Genomic DNA, 19,668 nt, shown 5'->3' with positions numbered 1-19,668 from the left:
TAGCTACCTCAATAATACAACCCTTCAATTTAATAAAAAGGAAGTTAGATTCATATTTTCATTACAAAAGATTATTCTATTCGTTTGTTTCCATAGTTGTATGGAAAGGGATATTTTCCATAAATTACTACAAACCTTAGAGAGTCCATGCTTTGATTAACTTTATAAAAAAAAAAAAAAGATTATTAGAGAACGTGGGTTTTCAATTTAATTTCTTACATTACCAATACCATTTTTTTAAAGAAAATATATAGTTATAAAGTAAGTGTTCAATTGTGTTAGAATATTTTTCACATAGTGGGCATCTTAACGGACCCTTAAACCCCATTTTGGTAAATTAGTGGTTATAATTCTCTTTTTAAGAGAAACCCAAAGAAAAATGTTTTATTGTAGAAGACATGCTGAATCCCAACATAGATTAAGAGGTATGTTGATATTATCCCAATTTTAAGAATTTATTATATTTTGATATCTTAGTTTAATTTTATAATTTCCATCCTTCAAAACCCCCCATATTAACCTATCTCTCCTATCTTTGTGATTTACTTATCTACTATTTAAGAGTTTTTAAAAATGATCTCTTCTTGTGATGAAAGAAGATTTTCATCTGTGGATATTTATTGCCATCCTCCATATTAATTGTCTTTGATTTTAATTTTATTGTAACTTACATTCATACCCCAAAGGGTACAAAGAGTAATTTTGAGGTTAATTGGAAGATTTGTATTATTTAGAGAATAAAGTCCATCTCAAGAATATTCACAAAATAAAGCATGATGCCCTAAAACAACATCCTAGGTTAATTTATTAGTTATTAATGGATGTCAATAATTCAACATGAAGTTCCAAATTCTAGAGCCTTTTGGAGGATTTTTAGTTCAATACAAAGATAAACGATTATTCTTTTTAAAGTATTTATGATATAAAATTTTGGCTCATTTACTATTTATTTCTTTGAAAATTCCCCAGATAATTTTGTGATTCCTAGCCCTCCATATTCTTTAGTTCTACAATTTTTCCCATTTTATCAAAGCTTATTTTTTCTTATCCCCAGTGCCTTGCCGAAATAAAAGTTTAAGTTTGATTCTAATTTTCTTTTTATAGCTTTTGGTAAAGAAAGACATGACATATTGTATGTAGCGATAGCTAAAAGAATTTTTTTAATCATAGTCATCCTACCTACTTTTGAAAACCATTTTCCTTTCCAACCTCCCATATTTTTATATATTGTTTCTAGAATAGTATCCCATGATTTACCATCTCTAGTGCCTTTTTCAAGTTCGATAAAAAGATATTTGGATGGAAAGGTTAATTTCATTACTATAATGAGGGGTTTATGTTGCTATTTTTGGTAACTTAATTTTGCGATGTGAAGTTCTAAGATGATGTATAATAGATAATGTGTCATAGTTATACCTAGATTACTGATCAAATGGGGTAATATTTTTTATAGACTATGAAAGAGGACAGGTGAAAATGTATAGAAAGATCTATTAGTAATCACTTTGATTTAATTTTAAACATCCAGTTAGGTACCCTTACATTAATTAATAATTTGACTTCATTGGAATCCAAAAAACGTGTTTCTATAACTAGAATGTCTCCTATCGAATTCCCAATGTACTTTAATATTTGGTTATGAAGAAGCTCTATTGGAAGGTTTTTGATTGCTACCAATGTCATGACAATTTTATGATTTATATTGGCAATACTAAGATTGGGTTTCCATTTATAATTTTTAAATAGCACCCTTCAAAAAATTGCATTCGTCTATAAAGGAGATCATTCCTAATACTTCTATTTACACAATGTAGGTATATTCAACTATTAGAAATAGTGGTAATACTTAACTGTTCACCAAGGGTTTGCTTAAGCCACTTAACAATGTTTGGGATTTACATACCTAGTTCATTCCAAAGAGAAAAGAGGCCAAAGGATTTTACAATTTTGGTAGCACTCTTCCATAAATTTATTGTTGATGATAATTATATCTTACAAATTGGTGTTGTCTTTTTCTCAACTTATCCTTCCTACTAGCATGTATTTTGTTGTTATTTTGTTTCTATCATCATGATTGATCCTATCCATCCCAATATCCATTAATTGTGGTGCAGGAGTGAAAGATTTTCTTTCTATTATTTTGATGGCCTACTTATGGTTTCTATACCTCTCCTTTGGTTCCTTGTATGTGGATCTATCCTTGTTCAATAGATTTTATAAGAGTTTACTTGAATTACTAATCATAACCCTTGGATTGGGCATGCTATTCTTTGAGTTTACCTTATAGATTGGTGTTGTCTTCTTCTCAATTTACCCTTCCTACTAGTAGTTATTTTGTTTCTACCATCATGATTGATCATATGCATCCCACTATCCATTAATTGTGGTGTAGGAGTGAATGATTTTCTTTCTATTATTTTAATGGCCTCCTTATAGTCTCTATACCTCTCCTTTTGTTCCTTGTATGTGGATCTATCCTTGTTCATTAGATTTTGTAAGAGGTTACCTAATTGCTAACTGTAACCCTTGACCTATGTATGTTGTTCTTTGAGTTTAATGGGATTAATTTTGCTTGTGTTGCTATGAAGTATATAGGTTTTATTTATTTTTGTAATTGGATTTGTCTTTCTATTTTAGACAATCTTCCATCCCTCTTTTTTATTCTTCATTATTGATTGGCTCCAAAGGATTTTAAGGGGATTGTAAATACCTAAGCTATCTTTTTGGGGTTGTGGTCCGAGATGAGTGCCTAAGAGAATTTGAGTTGATTTCCCTATTTACATGCCTCTCATAGCTTCCTTCCCCTATCTGCACACAGTTTTATTAGTGCATCAAAGTTTTTCAGGTGCACAAGATCGATGGTGTTGCTATTTTCTTCCACCCAGGCTCTACATAGTAACAACTAGTGTTTGTAGTGAAAGGTGCAAGTACCTATAGTTTCTAGTTATTCCTACCATATCCTACACCTTTAGGGTTTGATGCTCCCTCTTTTTTCATTTGTTTTGATATGTATTTGAAGTTTGCATGATTCACTTTTTTTCTTTCCCTAGTTCACAAAAGAAAAGTATAGTAAGATCATATCCAAATCATAGTCCCTTTAACTAAAAGGTACCACCTATAAATCTAGAAGTAGAAATTTTTGGTTACTGTGTCCACATAGCTTGTCTTGCCACAATGTTTAAAATGCACAAGAAGTTTATTTGCAAGTATTATTGTTGTAGAAGAGGTGCATAGGTTCATTCCTTATTTTAAACTGTAATAATAATGCTTTAGCTGGGCTTGACTCATCAGTTCAAAAATGATGATATCATTAGAATGCAATTTTATTAATGTAAATTATCATCATTTTTTCTATTAGCATTGTCTGCTAATATTATTTACTCATAACTTAAATCATAGAACTATCTATTAGAATGTATGATCAATTGATAGTATATTTTAATTAATTAAATATTAATAACATTAATGTGAATGAATATTAAATAATATAATGTTAATAAGTAGTAGTGATTGATTGCAAGTTTCAAGCAATTCTAATTAAGTTGTAATAATTTCTATTTTATTGACTAGATTATTGTGATCACATAACCAATTGCAAATGAATAGATTATTATGATCCCATCCCAACCATAGATCATGTGCTCATGATGACTAATTTTATTAAATTATAGCAACTATATTTTATAGATTAGATCATTGTGATCACATAGCCCAAACCATACAAAAGAATCAATCCATGGGATTCGCTTTGCAATTACCTAGAAAAGTCCAATATATTGTGAATAAAGTATAGTAAAACTAAGCCTTTAATTATGTGACGGCAACATGGTCCTAGTTTCTTTAAACATGTTTCACGCACAACCATATTAAGTTTTAACTATATCTATTATTTTTCTATATAAACACAGTGGTCAACAGAGGAATCAAGCTATCTGAGCTGATGAAATATCTGTTGATCATTAATCCAACTAAATTAAAGAGCTACAGCATTCGTTTTGGAATCAAATCACTGGAAATGTTGAATAGCGTGCATACTGAACAGCAAATTATATTGTAAACAAGTATATTAAAACTAGCGCATGCACGAGAAAACTACAAGCTAGACCGCATTTTACTGGCATTGTCGCATCTATCTTGAATCAATCAAATAAATTGATAGCAACACTATCACAAACTTAGCATAAATAGATCAGTGAGAGAATTTCTTGCATCTATGTTCAGTATGCTTTCTTTCTCTGAGTTTCTTGCATCTTCGTTTACTATGGATTCCTTCTCTGAAAATTCAACAGCAACTACCGTATGTGCTTTCGTTGTTTTCTTGTGGGTTTTGTATAGATTTACTGTGCAAAGGAAGAATGAATCAGGATTGAGACAGAGATTGCCACCTGGACCGTTTGCATGGCCTGTGATAGGAAATCTGAACCAGCTAAGAAAGCTTCCTCATCGTGACCTTCACGAACTTGCGAAGAAATATGGACCCATCATGCTGTTGAAATTTGGTTCTGTTCCCACTATTGTTGTCTCTTCTTCTGCCATGGCAAAGGAGTTCTTGAAAACCCATGATGTAGTTTTTGCAAGCCGACCTCCAACTGCTGCAGCAAAATACCTCTTTTACAATGACAAGGATATGATATTTGCCACTTACGGGCCTTATTGGAGACACATGAGGAAGCTATGCGTGGTAGAATTGCTGAATGAGAAAAGGATCGAGTCGTTCAGATGTATAAGAGAGGAAGAAATGCTTCTCCTTGTTCGTTCAGTGTGGGAAAAGTCTGAGCAGGGGAGGAAGCCGGTTAATCTTACCCGATTGTTTGCATCGTTTACCCAGGCAGTCATGTGGCGGATCTTGGCGGGTACGAGAATATCTCTTGACGGTGACACCAACGAGGGTGGTCATGCTGAAGAGTTAAAGATGATGGCTACAGAGGCCGTGGTTACAATTGGACTTATCAATATCGGGGATTTCATTCCTTGCTTGGACTGGATGGACTTGCAAGGAGTGAAGGGGCGCATGAAAAAGGTGCACAAGTGCTTCGATCGGGTGGTGAGTAAAATAATAGAGGAGCACCAACAGCAGAAGGGGCAGCGGCAGTCTGATACAAAAGACATCATTGACCTGCTCTTGGAGATGGAGAACCTTGATGGAGTTCCAATCGAAGAAGAAAACATCAAAGCCATCGTTTTTGTACGTTATATTTACTTCTATACAGTTATATTGTGTCATAGATTTTAATATCAATGTGATCAATCGTCAGGATAGGTGTGAAGGAAAACAAAATCTGTTTTCTTGTGTTCTGATGGACGACCTGAACATCACACACTTGATTCCTAAATTAAAGCTGTTAAATAGTTGAAGTTGACTTGTTTTTTCAACCTTAATTTGATGTTTGGGACTGGCCCTATTTTGATAATGGATCGTATTGTATGATACCAAATATTGATATTAAAAACTATTATACAATATACATTGATATATGAATTATAGAAATCTAATATGAGAAATACATTTTTACAGGACATGTTCTTGGCTGGAATTGAAACGACGGCTACAGCGTCAGAATGGGCAATGAGTGCCATTCTGAAGTGGCCCGTTGTGGCCAAGAAAATGCAAGATGAAATTGAATCAGTGGTAGGCAGAGAGAGGACTGTGCTTGAGAGTGATATAGGAAGCATGGAATACTTGCATTGTGTTATAAAGGAAGCGCTGAGGTTGTACGCGCCCGTGCCCTTGATGGTACCGCACGAATCAATACAAGATTGTACAGTCGGTGGGTGCTTCATTCCTGCAAGAAGCAGGCTTGTTGTGAATGTTTGGGCTATTGGAAGAGATCCCTCATCGTGGAAAGATCCTTTAGAATTCAGGCCAGAGAGATTTATGGGTAAAAATGTTGATCTTGTGAAGGACAAGGACTTTTTTGATATGTTGCCATTTGGGGCAGGAAGGAGAGGATGCCCAGGGACAGCCATGGCCGTAGCGAATATGAATCTTCTGTTGGCTCAGCTGGTTCATTGTTTTGAATGGAGCGTGGAAGGAGATGTGGATATGACGGAAGTCTTTGCAGCCGCCATGCCCAGGAGTGTCAACATCCTTGCTCAACCTACACTCAGAATGGAAACCTGCCCTTGAATTCAAAACAATATCTACCATCTCCTTGTGCAAGTTTTTATATTTAGGATATGAACTCTACCGTGTGGTCTAGTGATACACTCCAGTGTTTGATGTTTCTGCAAGTTCCCTGGTGTTTCTCGTGATTGAATTTTATTAGTTTGTGGAAGTTCCCAACGTTTCCCAATAATAAATATTGTATGGGATCGATGGCTAATCATATTTTAATTTTATGTTGATGCTTAGCAGAATATAACTTTTTTTTTTTGGAGGGGACAGTGGAATATAAGTTTCCTTATTAGTGTTTTATTAGTGTTGGTTTTGATCATATTGATATATATGAATATTGTATGTGTGAATTGTTTTCTATATTTTGTTTTTATTATCTTGATATTTGTAAAATATAAAGTTTTTAAAATTTTAGCTTTTAAAAGTATAATTTATGGAGATGATAGATTACTAGGTATGATGTGAAAAGTTTATTAGAAAAGCTCTATGAATTTATTTAAAATATTATTTTATAAATTAATAATTAATTAATCATATTCTTTAATAGGATTTTATATAAATTTAGTTAAAGTATCATATAACTAATGTAAATGTGTATTGATTTATCATTTTTAATTAAACTAGTAGTTGTGTATTTGTGTACATGCAATGAAGAACTGATCAGAGTATATTCTTTTGTGTGATGATAAAAAATGGAAAAATAAATTATCATTGAAATGATTAAAAATGAAAAAAAATCACAAACTCGTTTCCATAGTGAAATTTATTGTAGATTAATTATGATTAATTTCTTTGAACAATCATATCTGCAGATCAAGTAAAGTTGAAATGTGAGTGTCTTAATATTAAAATCAATTTATGAGAAATATTTAGTTTAGCTTTCAATATAAAGATTAAATGCCTTAAATCATTTTTTTTTTTATCAATATAACTTGTACAAAGTCATATAACCCATCGAAAAAGATAATTGTTGTCTGTCCAGAGTTTGAAGCTTTTTAAGTTTCAAAATTCAAAATAAAATATATTGATATTTAAAATTGCACATTCAATCAAAGAAGAGAATCTCATGAAGTCTTTGAATGTCCACTAATGATCATAGTTGACTACAAATAGAAACAAGATACAATAGGAGGGGGAAGTGGTAGATAGTAGTACTATTTCAAATGACCAGAATGATAAAGGAGAAAAGACCAATTTCCTTTTGAATAGGTTATATTAATTCTTGAAAGGAAATATCTATACACATAGATTGTGTTCTTCCTATGATATCTTTATCTTTGAGAAGTCCATTTCTAGGTGTTGCCTAAGTTTAGAGAAAATATAGTGAAATTTATAAATAAAGGAAGCTCCAAAACCAAGAAACAAAGTTTGATTTGAATGATGCCACTGAAAAAATAAAATTAGAAAGACCAAAAGAAATTTTAACATGTACAAATTTCATATCACCCTTGAAAATGGGACTAACAAACTAATTTAGCTTAATAGTTTTATAAAGATTGAAGACTTCAAAGCTAGCACCAATATTGTGGCACTAATTAGACATGGCTCACCCCCACGAGTGTTGACCCTAAAGGAACTTGTTTATTAGTGCAAAATACTTAGTCATTTATGAGGCAATGTTGGTCGATCATCATTGCGACCAAGTCACTATACAGGCTGAGCTATCAAGTAGCATAGTGAATAAGTTTAGTGTGTGCTAAGTGCACACAAGTGTCACCAAGAAATCTATAACCATCGAGTATTTTAGTAGTTTTGAAGTGATTCAAGAGGTAACATGTGCCAAGAAATTCAAAAGGAAGATACAGTTATGGCCAAGTCAAGTTCGTGCCATAAGAACATATTAAAGAACAAGCAAAGCCAAGTGCTAGAAGCAATATGAGCCGAGTAATACAAATTTTGTATTTGAGTTTGAAATGAAAAAACTCATATGTAAACCATTTTTCTAAGTTGGAAGTGTATTTTTATGATCAAGGAGTTAATCATGGAGGTAATTATGCATGTAAATGCAGATCATTAATCCCTATGTTGTGTATTCAACCAATAAGTAAAATGGAATGACTAAGCAAAAAAATGACTAATCTTAATCATTGAACAATATCTAGAAACTTTGTTAGATGGTTATAAAAGGAGGCTTTAAACCAAAATTTTGTGTTGTTGAGTTGTTAGAGAGAGGATTGCATAGTTGAAGGTGAATCAAAGGTTGAAGGACTAATGTGAAAGAGCAATGCAGAGGAGAGATATAGTATATTTATCACATAGAGGTGATTACATATTGGAAAGAGAAGATCTATCATCAACAATCAAGTGAAAACTAAAGGATCATGGCATTGATTATATTCTAACCATTAAATATTAGAAAAATCTCTTAACAAAGTGGTCCTAACAGGCCTATTATAAATCTCCTAATAGAGTGCTCACTTTATTGTGATGTAAAAATCCTTTAATCAAGGTAGACTTAATAGTCTTGTAAGCTTTTAGCAGGGTAGATCCCTTACAAGGTAGTGTTGAAAACAAATTGTTTGAAGTGTGGAACCTATCATGGAACAATCATTATTTTGTCACTAATGTCAAACTTTCTACTTCCTAGTGAGGCAATTGTTTTTTGGCCTAAATGTTATCATTATATTGATTGATGAAAATGATTTAAAAAGGAAGGATAACAAGAGTACCTAGAGAAAGGTTGAGTTATATGGTGTATAAAAGGAACACTAAGACCAAGTAAGACATTGATGATACAGTGTATTGTTGCTCTACTTAAGGCTAAAGTGAATGGTAACTTTAGCTAAGCCAAGAAGAAGTGTTTTCATAAAAAGTGCCTACCAAGATTGGCTGAGTAAATAGTGTAAGCTAAGAAAACTTAGTTCAAGCTAAGCAAAAATTAGTAGGTTCTAAGTGTCAAAAAATATATTATGTCCTAAGTGTTAGTAAAACTTAATCAGTTCCGAGCATGAGGAAATAATAGTATAGTGACCAAGTGAGGAAGACTTAGTAGATGTTGAGCAACCTAGTCTTGGTCAAGCATTAGAAGAGTGTTATTGTTGAGTGAATAGTATAGATGCTGAGTGATAGAAAAATGTATTAAATCAAAGATTTGATAGATCTAAGATGATAAAGTTGATTTCTGGAATTATGTGAAGCTTGTGGAAGATAAGCTTGATGAGCTGGAGGCACAAAATTCAAGATAAACTATTTTGAGGTGAATCTAAGGAGGATTGCAAGAGAAGTTTTTAGAGGGGAAAAAATGGAAAAAGGGAGGATTCAATGAATCTGACCTAAACCTAAGATGGATGTTTGTGATTGAGCTACAAAATATCATAATTCTCCTTATAAGGGAGTACAAGGTCAGAAGCAATTGTTGTCATTTGTGAGAACCTAAGGAAGACAAAGAGTCTAGGTTGTTGCTTCATATGGTGGCCAAATAGAAGAGACTATAATTGGCATACAAAGAATGAAGGCTTAAGAGGATGAATGTTTGAAGGGTTAACAAGTTGTTAGAGAAGATGAAGAGTATGAATGCCAAGAAGAACGGAGTACTAAACCAGAGATCTATAATCTACAAGTGAGTTGTATTATGTTATTAGATCAAGTCATATTGATACTTTCTAAAAAGTGTAGATCAATCTAGATAAATCCTTCAGATTAAGGTTGACCTAATAGTAATTTGTAAATCCTTTAACTGACTGAAATTCTAATGGAATCTTCTAAAGTCCTCTAACAAGGCTCACTCCTAATAGGGTGATAGAAATCCTCTAACCAAGTCATATTTAATAGTGTGCATTGTAACCATTAACACGATTGGCCTTTCATAGGGCATCACTTTAGAAGAGTGAAAATTGGTAGCATATTACTAGCGGTTTTTCCCAAATTGGGTTTCCACGTAAAATCCTTGTGTCAAAATGTGTGATTGATTTTGTGGTGTTTAAGGTTTACATTTCTACAAAGTTATTTTGACCTAGGACAATGACCTATTAAGTTAAGGTATTAGATGATATAATGGATGCATGTATGATAAGGATATATAGATATGAATTTGTTAAGTGATGAAAATTTTTATTTGTACATCTAGACCTTGGATAATTGATTCACAACCCCCCCCTCTCGGTTATTCTAAATATTCTAACAATTAGTATCAGAGTATTTGGTGTTTGAGGAAACAATTTGAAGGTGCTAGAAGCTAATGATCAAGATGTCCAAAAGGGAAGTACCCAAGATTAACAGGGAAACATTTCTTGAATGGAAAATTTTGATGAAGATACATCTAGGAGGACTTGCGGACTACACATAATCTACCATTACCACTAAACATGTTAACCCTAATGGAGCCCCTAGTGCTAATGATCTGAAAAAGAAGAAAGGACACAATTAGGCAATGTTAGAGATTGCATTTTCCCTAAACTACTTAGATTTTGATGATGTTGAAGGATGCGATTCTTCTAAGAAGATGTGGGATGTTATAGAAAATATCTATAGAGGAGACAAGAATGTGCTAAGAGCCAAATTTGAAAGTCTTAGAGGTAAGTTAAATGAAATGAGAATGCAAGAAGGTGAGAATATATTCAGTATTGTGCAAGATTTAAAGAAGGTGTTAATGCTATATAAGAGGAGAAACTGGTATTATTGAGGATGAGAATGTGATTACCAAAGTATTAAGAACTCTATTGGGTATCTATACTATTAGAACTTCTTTTCCATACAAGAATAAAGATGTACTCCTGGTAATGATTTGACCCTCGAAGGACTGATGGGTAGACTCGCTATTTTTGAGCTTTCTAATTTTGATAATTTCAAAACTGAAAATGTTGAATTTTCTTTCAAAGCTGAATTGTCCCTGAAAGAGCCTAAAGAAAAGAAAAAGAAAAAGGTGAAACATGTTTCTAGTGACAATGATACAAATGAAGATGATGTAGAAGAGCTTGAAGCACTGATAGCTAGGATATTTCATAGAGGCAAGGGAGAATACAAAGGTAAGTTACAGGTATCATATGTTTCAATTGTAATGAGGTTGATCATATTCTTGCAAGGTGTCTTGAGAAGAAGAACAATAGGAGTGGAGACAAATACAGAGGTTAAAGAGATGAGAACAACAAAGATTATAAATATAAAGGAAAGAAGGCATTCTACATTGTTGAAGACTAATCCAATGAAGAATCAGATGATCATCATGATGAAGTTGTCTATGTTGAAATGAAGGATGATTTTGATGAAGATGAGGGAATTGCATTAGTGCCTTATGTGAACAAGAGTGATAGATGGATCATTGATAGTGGTTGTTTGGTAGAAGCAAGAAGTTGGGTCTCAATTTCATGGAAGTCTGTGCATTGAGATCGTGCTCTTTTAGAAACAGGTTCCTATTTTTAAAAAATGGGTACCCATTTTAAGCTTGAGTGCTCGATCCAAAATTTAAAAAATGGGCACCCATTTAAAAAAAAAATTGGGTACCCATTTTTGAAAGCATAAAAATATTATATTTTTTAGAAACGAGTACTTGTTTCTAAAAATTCAAAAAAAAATTTGGGAGGAATTTTATGTGCCAATTTGAAATTTTCAAAATGGGTGCCCATTTTTTAAATTTAAATAATAGGTGCCTATTTCTTAGAACATTGGGTGGGATATTTTCCTCCTACCTCAAATTTTCGTTCGGGATAGGCTTGGTGAGACCAAGCCTATGCCTTGACCTCTCAAGATTTGGCTAAGACATTAAACTGACAAATTCATGCCTTGCCCTAATTTTTAGAGGGTCTTCCTGATCAAAATTTTTAATGAAACAAAAACTCATTAGAGCTCTCACAATCTTAATTTTAGAAATATAAATATTATAGTGTTATGATTTTATTTACTATTTTTGCATTCTTTTTAATGAAAGGTGGTACCGAAGTGTAAAATAGTGAAGTTCACTAAAACTTTAATAACTTTTTTATTTTATAATTTTTCTTAAATTAATTTATATGTCATCAATGTACATACAATTTTTTTAAGGTTAAAAAAAAGAATTTTTGAAAAAATTGAAATTTTGATCAAATTATGGTGTCCGTACACAAGAGGTTTTGAAATTTACATTTATAGCCCTTTAAAAGGATTTATGAAAATTCATTTATTTGTCTCAAATTATTGTGTTTGTACATGAGTGTGGTATGGTCCTAAAACATGCATTTTGAAAAAGTGGTTTTTAAAGATCCATACCAAAAACAAAATCTATCATATGGGTACACAAATAAATTAAATATTCAAAAAGTAGATTCTTAGCACTAAATTTTTTATTTCTGAAATTATTTTATATTCAATTTCTAAATGCATCAAATTTTGACATCAATTGACAAGAAATGTCAAGAATAGGAAAAACACTTCCATTTTTTGCCCAAATGTGACACCCAACTTCTTGCACCTACCCTGACATTCTAATCTCATTACTAGAGAAAAAAATTAAGTTCAATTCTCTTGGGCATTATGATCGAAATAGTGTTAGATTTGGTAATGATGCACCTTGTCTTATAAAAGGGAAATGATCAATAACACTGATAGATAAGATCATGTGTGACAATGCTTACTATGTGGAAGGACTAAATTGTAATCTTTTGAGTGTGTCAAAATTGAATAGTTATGGATGTAAGCTTGAATTTTAAACCAAAAATGCTAAGATCTATGATGGTGATGGTGAACTAATTGGAAATGGTGATCAGAATAGAGGTAATCTATTTTATCTTGACATGAATGATGCTACTTTTCGTGTTGTACAATTTGATTATGTGTGGCTATGGAACAAAACTCTATGTCATGTAAATTTTGATAATTTGGATAGTATAAGTAAGATGAAGAGATTCAAAGGCTTGCCAAAATTGAGGAAACTATATAATGTGATTTATAAACAATGTTAGTTAGGCAAGATGACAAAGTCTAGTTTTAGGAGTAAGACTCATACTTCAAATGTAATTTTGGAATTAGTTCATACTGATTTATGTAGGTCAATTAATGTGTAAAGCTAAAAAGGTGAAAAATACTTCATGCTATTTGTTGATGATTATTCTAGAATGATGATTGTTATGTTTCTAAAAGAGAAGTCTGATGCTTTCCAAATTTTTAAGTGGTACTTGGATAGAGCTAAGAAAGAGACTTGTAAGAGTTTAAAGTGTCTGAGATCTGACAGAGGTGAAGAGTTTATATCTAATGAATTTGAGATTTTCTGTAATGATAGATGAATTAAGAGACAAACCTCTGCACCTAGGTGCTCTCCACAAAATGGGATTGCTGAAAGGAGGAACAGATCTATCATGGACTATGCTAGAACACTGATGATGGATAGGAATGTTTCTTTGAAAAACTAGAGAGAAGCTATTAGTATAGCTATCTATACCTTGAACCAAATACAAGTGAAGAAAGTTACAAGAATTACACATTTTGAGTTATGGTATGGATACTCACCCAATGTCAAATAGTTTAAGGTATTTGGAAGAAAATGTTACATTCTAAATGACAATTGGAATGGAAAATTTGATGCAAAAAGTAAAGAAAGAATATTCTTTGGTTATTCCACAAGAAGCAAAGCTTATAAGTGTTTAAATACTAGCATTAACAAAATTGTGGAAAATGCAAAATGTAAGATTTGATGAGTATACAGATATACATGAAGATGAAAGAAAGAAGGAACCTATAAATTAAAAGACATTTGTATACTACTATGAACGCATGAATACTAATGATTTTGTAATTCAAGTTGCTAATCAACCATAATTAGTGACTACTTAGTCACATCAAATGGATGCCAAGTTGTATTCATAAGCTAAGTTGTAGATTAATGCCTAGAATAGTTTACAAGAGATAAAGATCTAGTAAAAGCGCAAACCTATGTCACCTTTTATAAAGAAAAAGGATATTAGAATGCATCTATTCAACTTTAATGACATAAAAAATGGGGTTTGTGTTTAGAATTTGATGATGATGTAAACTAATGAAATGTTTATAATTAGATGAATTTTATGCATATAATTTTCACAAAATTTTTGAGTAAGAATTCATTCTATTTTTTAAATTTTGAAGTCCCTTCTCTAACTAGAAAATATATAGAGTGCAGTTCCCATCAAATAAGTACATGCAAATCATCTTTTTTGTTCTGATTTGAAAACATCTTATATATGACATGCAAACCTAGGGAACAAAAAATGAAGTGATTATTTTTTATGTATATTTTCTTTGTTATAAGTACTCAAGGTCAACCTTATAAGAATCTAATAATTTTTCTTCCTATCAAAACTTCCCTATCAAATCTACACCTATTTGAAAAAAAATTATATATTCCTAAGGAGGATTCTCTCCTCTAGAGAAAAATATTAATTTTAAATTTTTTTGATATGATTTACTATTTTTTCCCTTTTTTTAGGGAGCATCTTTTGAAATGTTAAAATATTGAATTATAATATTTTCAAATTATAGCATACTATAAATCATCAAAACACTCTAAAATTTATGTAATGATGATATTAAATCTGAGATCTATAAAAGGGTATTTTTAGTTTTTGAAAAAAAATGCTCATGTTAATAGAGAAATGAGATTTGAGCAAAACATGTTTTGGTATCCTAAAAGGTGAAACACATATGTTCTTTTACACAATGCCAAGCTACCTGGAAGAGATGTAGATAGTGAATCTGAGAGTGATTTTCCTAAAAGATCTACTATTTAAGAAAGAAGAATAGAACCAAGATTATCAAAGTATGTCAAAAGACATCACCCTATTGAGAAAATTATTAGTGGAAGAGAAGTTGGACCAATGACAAGGAATAGACTAAAAAATGATACATGCTTTTTAAGCATACATGAACCTAGAATTGTGAAGGATGCATTAGAAAATGAAGATTGCATTAAATCCATTAAAGAAGAGATTGATCAGATTTAGAAGAACAAAATTTGGTCACTTGTGCCTAGACTAGAGAATAAGAATGTTGTTGGAACCAAATGGATGTTTAGAAAAAAATTGGATGAGAATGGTGAAGTAACTAGCTATAAGGAAATGCTAGTTTGGAAAGGTTATGATCAAGAAGGAATTGACTATGGAAAGACATTTTCCCCGATTGCTAGATTGGAAGGACTGAAAACTTTTCTTACTTACTCTACATACAAAGTTTTCAAATTTTATCAAATGGATGTTGAGTCATCATTTTTGAATGGTATACTAGAAGAAGAGGTTTACATTGAACAACCTAAAGGAATTTTGATTCTGACAATAGCATGGTATGTAGATTGCATAAAGCTTTATATGGTTTAAAGAAAGCTCCTAGAGCATGGTATGAAAGATTACATAATTATCTTGTGAAGATTTTTTTTGAGAAGTTCGATGACAACAACAACCTATACTTGAAGACTAAAGGAGGTAAAGATATTTTATTGGCAGATTTTTTTTTTATGATATCATATTTGGAAGACAAAATGCATTGTGTAAGATATTTGTTGATGTAATGATGAAAGAATTTGAGATGCCTATGTTTGGAGAGATTAAATTCTTTGTTGGTTTGCAAGTCTATCAAATGAAATATGGTATATATATTACTTTAAGTATGTGAAAGATATCTTAAAGACTTTTAGCTTGGAAGATTCACAACTAGTTAGCACACCTAATATGACAAGACACAAACTGTCCAAAAAAGATGATTATGTTGAAGTTAGTCAAACATTGTATAGGTCTATGATTGGTAAATTGCAACATGTAGTGCATAGCAAACTTGATAATGCACTAGTTGTTGGAATTGTTGTAAGGTTTTCTATAAATCCTAAAGAGAATCACTTAATGGTGGTCTAGAGAACAATGAGATATCTTAAAAAGGGACATAAGACTATGGTCTATACTATAAGAAAAATGATAAGTTTGAACTGAGAGCCTATATAGATGTTGATTGGGCTAGAAACATTGATGACAGAAAGAGTACAAGCGGTGGAGCATTTTTCTTAGGAAAGAAACTAGTTACCTAGACTACTAAGAAAAAAAATGTATTTTATAATCTATTGTTGAAGCTAAATATGTGGCTATTGATGTGAATTGTACAAATGTGGTGTGGATTAAATAGTTACTCAATAGTATGAAAGAGGAACTCATTAAATCCATGGTAATCTATTGTTACAATACAAGTGCTATGAACATTTCTAAAAACCTTGTGATGCATACAAAGAAAGAACACATAGATATCAAATATCATTATTTGAGAGAATTGGTTTAGGGCAAAGAAGCGAGAATGGAGTATGTGAATACAAGGGAAAAAATAGCTTATATATTCACTAAAGCCTTACCTAAGGATGCACATGAGTATAGAAGAGGTAAACTAGGGGTGATACCCCTATTTCAAGCTACTTGAGAAGAAAGAGAAGTGCCCTGTATCAACTAAGTTGAATGTCATATTTTACAACTTGGTGTAGTGGATCTTACTTTAGGATCTTCATAAAGTAATCAAGGAGATGAAACAGAAGATCAATCGCAAGCAAGGTGATAGAGGGAGAACCTGAATTGATAACATCTATATGTTGAGATGATAAGTCTTTGGAATTGTTATTGAAGAGGGAGAGATATGTATTGAAAAGATATAGGGAGATATACACACAGAGTGAGATATACTAAGATCTACATTGAAAATAAAAAGAGGGAGATAGACACTATCAAGGAGATATGAAAGGAGTTAGTAAGTTGGAGATATAGGTGATAAGGGAGATATAAGAGATATATCTTGGTATCTACACGAAACATCTTAAGAACAAAATATTGCTAATAGAAGATAGAGGGAGAGATAAATTGAAGAAAAATTGACAAACTTTACATTACCCTATACAAAGGAAGGATGTATACTAATAGAGGGAGAGTTTCAAAAGTATTAAGTTTCATTTTCATATTATTGTTTTGTTTGGTTTTTCATCAATGCCAAAGAGGGATATTATAGAGAAAAGATTGTTTGAAGTGTGGAACCTATCATGGAATAATCATTATTTTGTCATTGATGTCAAACCTACTACTTGCTAGTGAGACAACTGCTTTTTGGTCTGAATGATATCATTTGATTGATTGATGAAGAGAATTTGAAAAGGAAGGATAAAAAGAGTACCTAGAGAAAGGTTGAGTTATATGGTGTATAAAAGGAACACCAAGACCAAGTAAGACATTGATGATATAGTGTATTGGTGATCTACTTAGGGCTAAAGTGAATGGTTACTTTATCTAAGCCAAGAAGAAGTGTTTTCATAAAAAAATATTTGCCAAGCCTAGTCTAGTAAATCGTGTAAGCTAAGAAAATTTAGTTCAAGCCAAGGAGAAATTAGTAGGTCCCAAGTCTCATAAAATATAATATGTGTGGATCATTAGTAAAACTTAATGAATGTCAAGCATCAGTAAATAATAGTAGTGACCAACTGAGGAAGACTTAGTAGATGTTGAGCAACCCAGTATTTTTTGAGCATCAGAAGAATGTTATTACCGAGTGAATAATATAGATACCAAGTGAAAAATAATGTGTTAAATTGAAGATTTGATAGATCTGGGCCAACAAAGTTGATTTCTTGAATTATGTGAAGTTTGTAGAAGATAAACTTGATGAGCTAGAGGCATAGAATTCAAGATAAATTGTTTTGAAAAAAATCTAAGGAGGATTGTAAGAGAAGTTTCTAAAGGGAACAAAATGGAAAGAGGGAGGATTTGATGAATCTAACCTAACCCTAAGATGGAGTATTGTGATTGAGTTGCAAAAGACCATAATTCTCTTTATAAGGGAATACAAGGCCATAAGCAATTATTGTCATGTGTAAGAACCTAAGGAAGACAAGGAGTCTATGGTGTTGCTTTAGATGGTGGAAAAATAGAAGAAACTATAATTTTCATACAAAGCATGATGGCTTAAGAGGATGAATGTTTGAACGATGAAGAAGTTGTCAGAGATGAAGAGTATGAATGCCAATTACAATGGATGATTGAACGAGAGATTTGTAATGTACAAGCGAGTTGTATTATGCTTTTGAAGCATTAGATAGCAGCAAAAAAGATGGGGGGCTAGTATCAAAGTACAAATAAAGGCTGAAGGTTAGTTGAAGGTTACCTCCTAGTCAACTAACTGATACCAAATTTAAGCTTCAAGAAACACATAATGTCCATAATAGAATCAATAGTACTATTGGTCCTTAAACTGATATGAAAAAAAGACCAAGAAATAATTGAGCAACACTTAAACACATTAGTCCCATTAGTACCAATAAATGACATAAGTATAAAAAGCAGAACCCTATAGGGTACCGAGTTCATAGTCATGAGTAGCATAACAACAAAAATAGACACCAGACACAAGTTTACCTACCCTCATTCTATCCATGATCATCTTCTTTTCCTTAGGCACATTCTTATTCACATCCTCCCCCTCCACCTTGAGATAGGCTTCAGCCAGTCCTCCACCAAGAACCCATAAATGGATCAAGTTGTTTCACTTTCCTTGCCTAGGTCCTCCTCTTTATTCACCTACAAAAAGTAAAGGGTGGGGGCCATGGAATGCATGAATTTTGTGGAAAATTCTCACAAAGTATCAAATTTTTGGTAGATACTAGTTTGACTATTTGTTAAGTCCCTCATAGACTACTCAAGCCTATCTAGTCTAGCCTTACTATGGTTCTATCTATGGCTATTCTTGCCTTTCTTCCCTCCACATTTAGGAGTTTCTTTCCTAGGGGATTTGATGTCTTCCCTCCCACTTCTATCTGGTGTAGCTTTGAGTGTATCATAGATATGAGAAGGGCTAAGAGTACAGAGGATAGGCTTGTATTATGTTATCAGATCAAGTCTTGCTGTTACTTTCTAACAATTTTATCAGTTTGGATAAATCCTTTGGATTTAGTTTGACCTAATAGTCATTTGTAAATCCTTTAACTTGGTCACATTCTAATGGAATGTTCTAAAGTCCTCTAACAAGGCTCGCTCCTAACAAGGTGATTGAAATCCTCTATCTAGGTCACATTTAACAGTGTGCATTATAACCTTTAACAGGGTTGGCCTTTCACAAGGCATCACTCTAGAAGAATAAAAATTGGTAGCATGTTATTGGTGTTTTTTTCTCAAATTTGGTTTCCACATAAAATCCTTGTTTTGAAATGTGTGATTGATTTTGTGGTGTTTAATATTTACATTTATGTAAAGTTATTTTGACTTAAGACAATGACCTACTAAGTTAAGGTATTAGATGATCTAATGGATGCATGCATGATAAGGATATATGGATATGAATTTTTAAAGTGCTCAAAAATTTTATTTGTAAATCTAGACATTGGATAATTGACTCATCTCCCCTCCCCTTAACTCTCAGTTATTCTAAATATTCCAATAGGTAGATCCTCAGAAGTGATCAAACTTTGTACCCTTAATAGGCACACTTTATTGCTATAGTAGTGAGGACTTTGTGGTTGTCATCCCTACCACAATTTTACTCTCACCTTGTAGGGTTTATGTATTAGGTCACATATATTGTTATGTGTTGATCATGTGTTTATGTGTTATTATTCATGTTATTAGATGCTAGATCTGATATTACATGTTGATATATGATGATGC

General features: G+C 32.2%; 1 protein-coding gene across 1 annotated transcript; it reads left to right on the top strand.

Annotated features, from left to right (window-relative positions):
- Positions 1–4,300: 4,300 nt before the first annotated feature.
- LOC149563137 (cytochrome P450 750A1-like) lies at positions 4,301–6,127 on the top strand. Its single transcript, XM_089823969.1, has 2 exons — positions 4,301–5,185; positions 5,516–6,127. Exons 1-2 carry the CDS (start codon positions 4,484–4,486, stop codon positions 6,125–6,127), a joined length of 1,314 nt encoding a protein of 437 aa, XP_089680095.1. The 5' UTR covers positions 4,301–4,483.
- The last annotated feature ends 13,541 nt before the right edge of the window (positions 6,128–19,668 follow it).

This window comes from Cupressus sempervirens, chromosome 4, assembly GCF_028749045.1.
Source record: "Cupressus sempervirens isolate cs-2001-9-10 chromosome 4, ASM2874904v1, whole genome shotgun sequence".
Lineage (NCBI taxonomy): Eukaryota > Viridiplantae > Streptophyta > Pinopsida > Cupressales > Cupressaceae > Cupressus > Cupressus sempervirens.
Note: the sequence above shows the minus strand (reverse complement) of the source record. Positions and strands in the feature narration are given on the sequence as shown.

What these genes read in the sequence shown, in the direction of transcription:
- LOC149563137 (XM_089823969.1), top strand. Translation starts at nt 4,484, where the DNA reads ATGCTGTTGAAATTTGGTTCTGTTCCCACTATTGTTGTCTCTTCTTCT. An exon ending in ACATCAAAGCCATCGTTTTT is followed by an intron (nt 5,186 to 5,515) that starts GTACGTTATATT and finishes ACATTTTTACAG; the next exon opens with GACATGTTCTTGGCTGGAAT.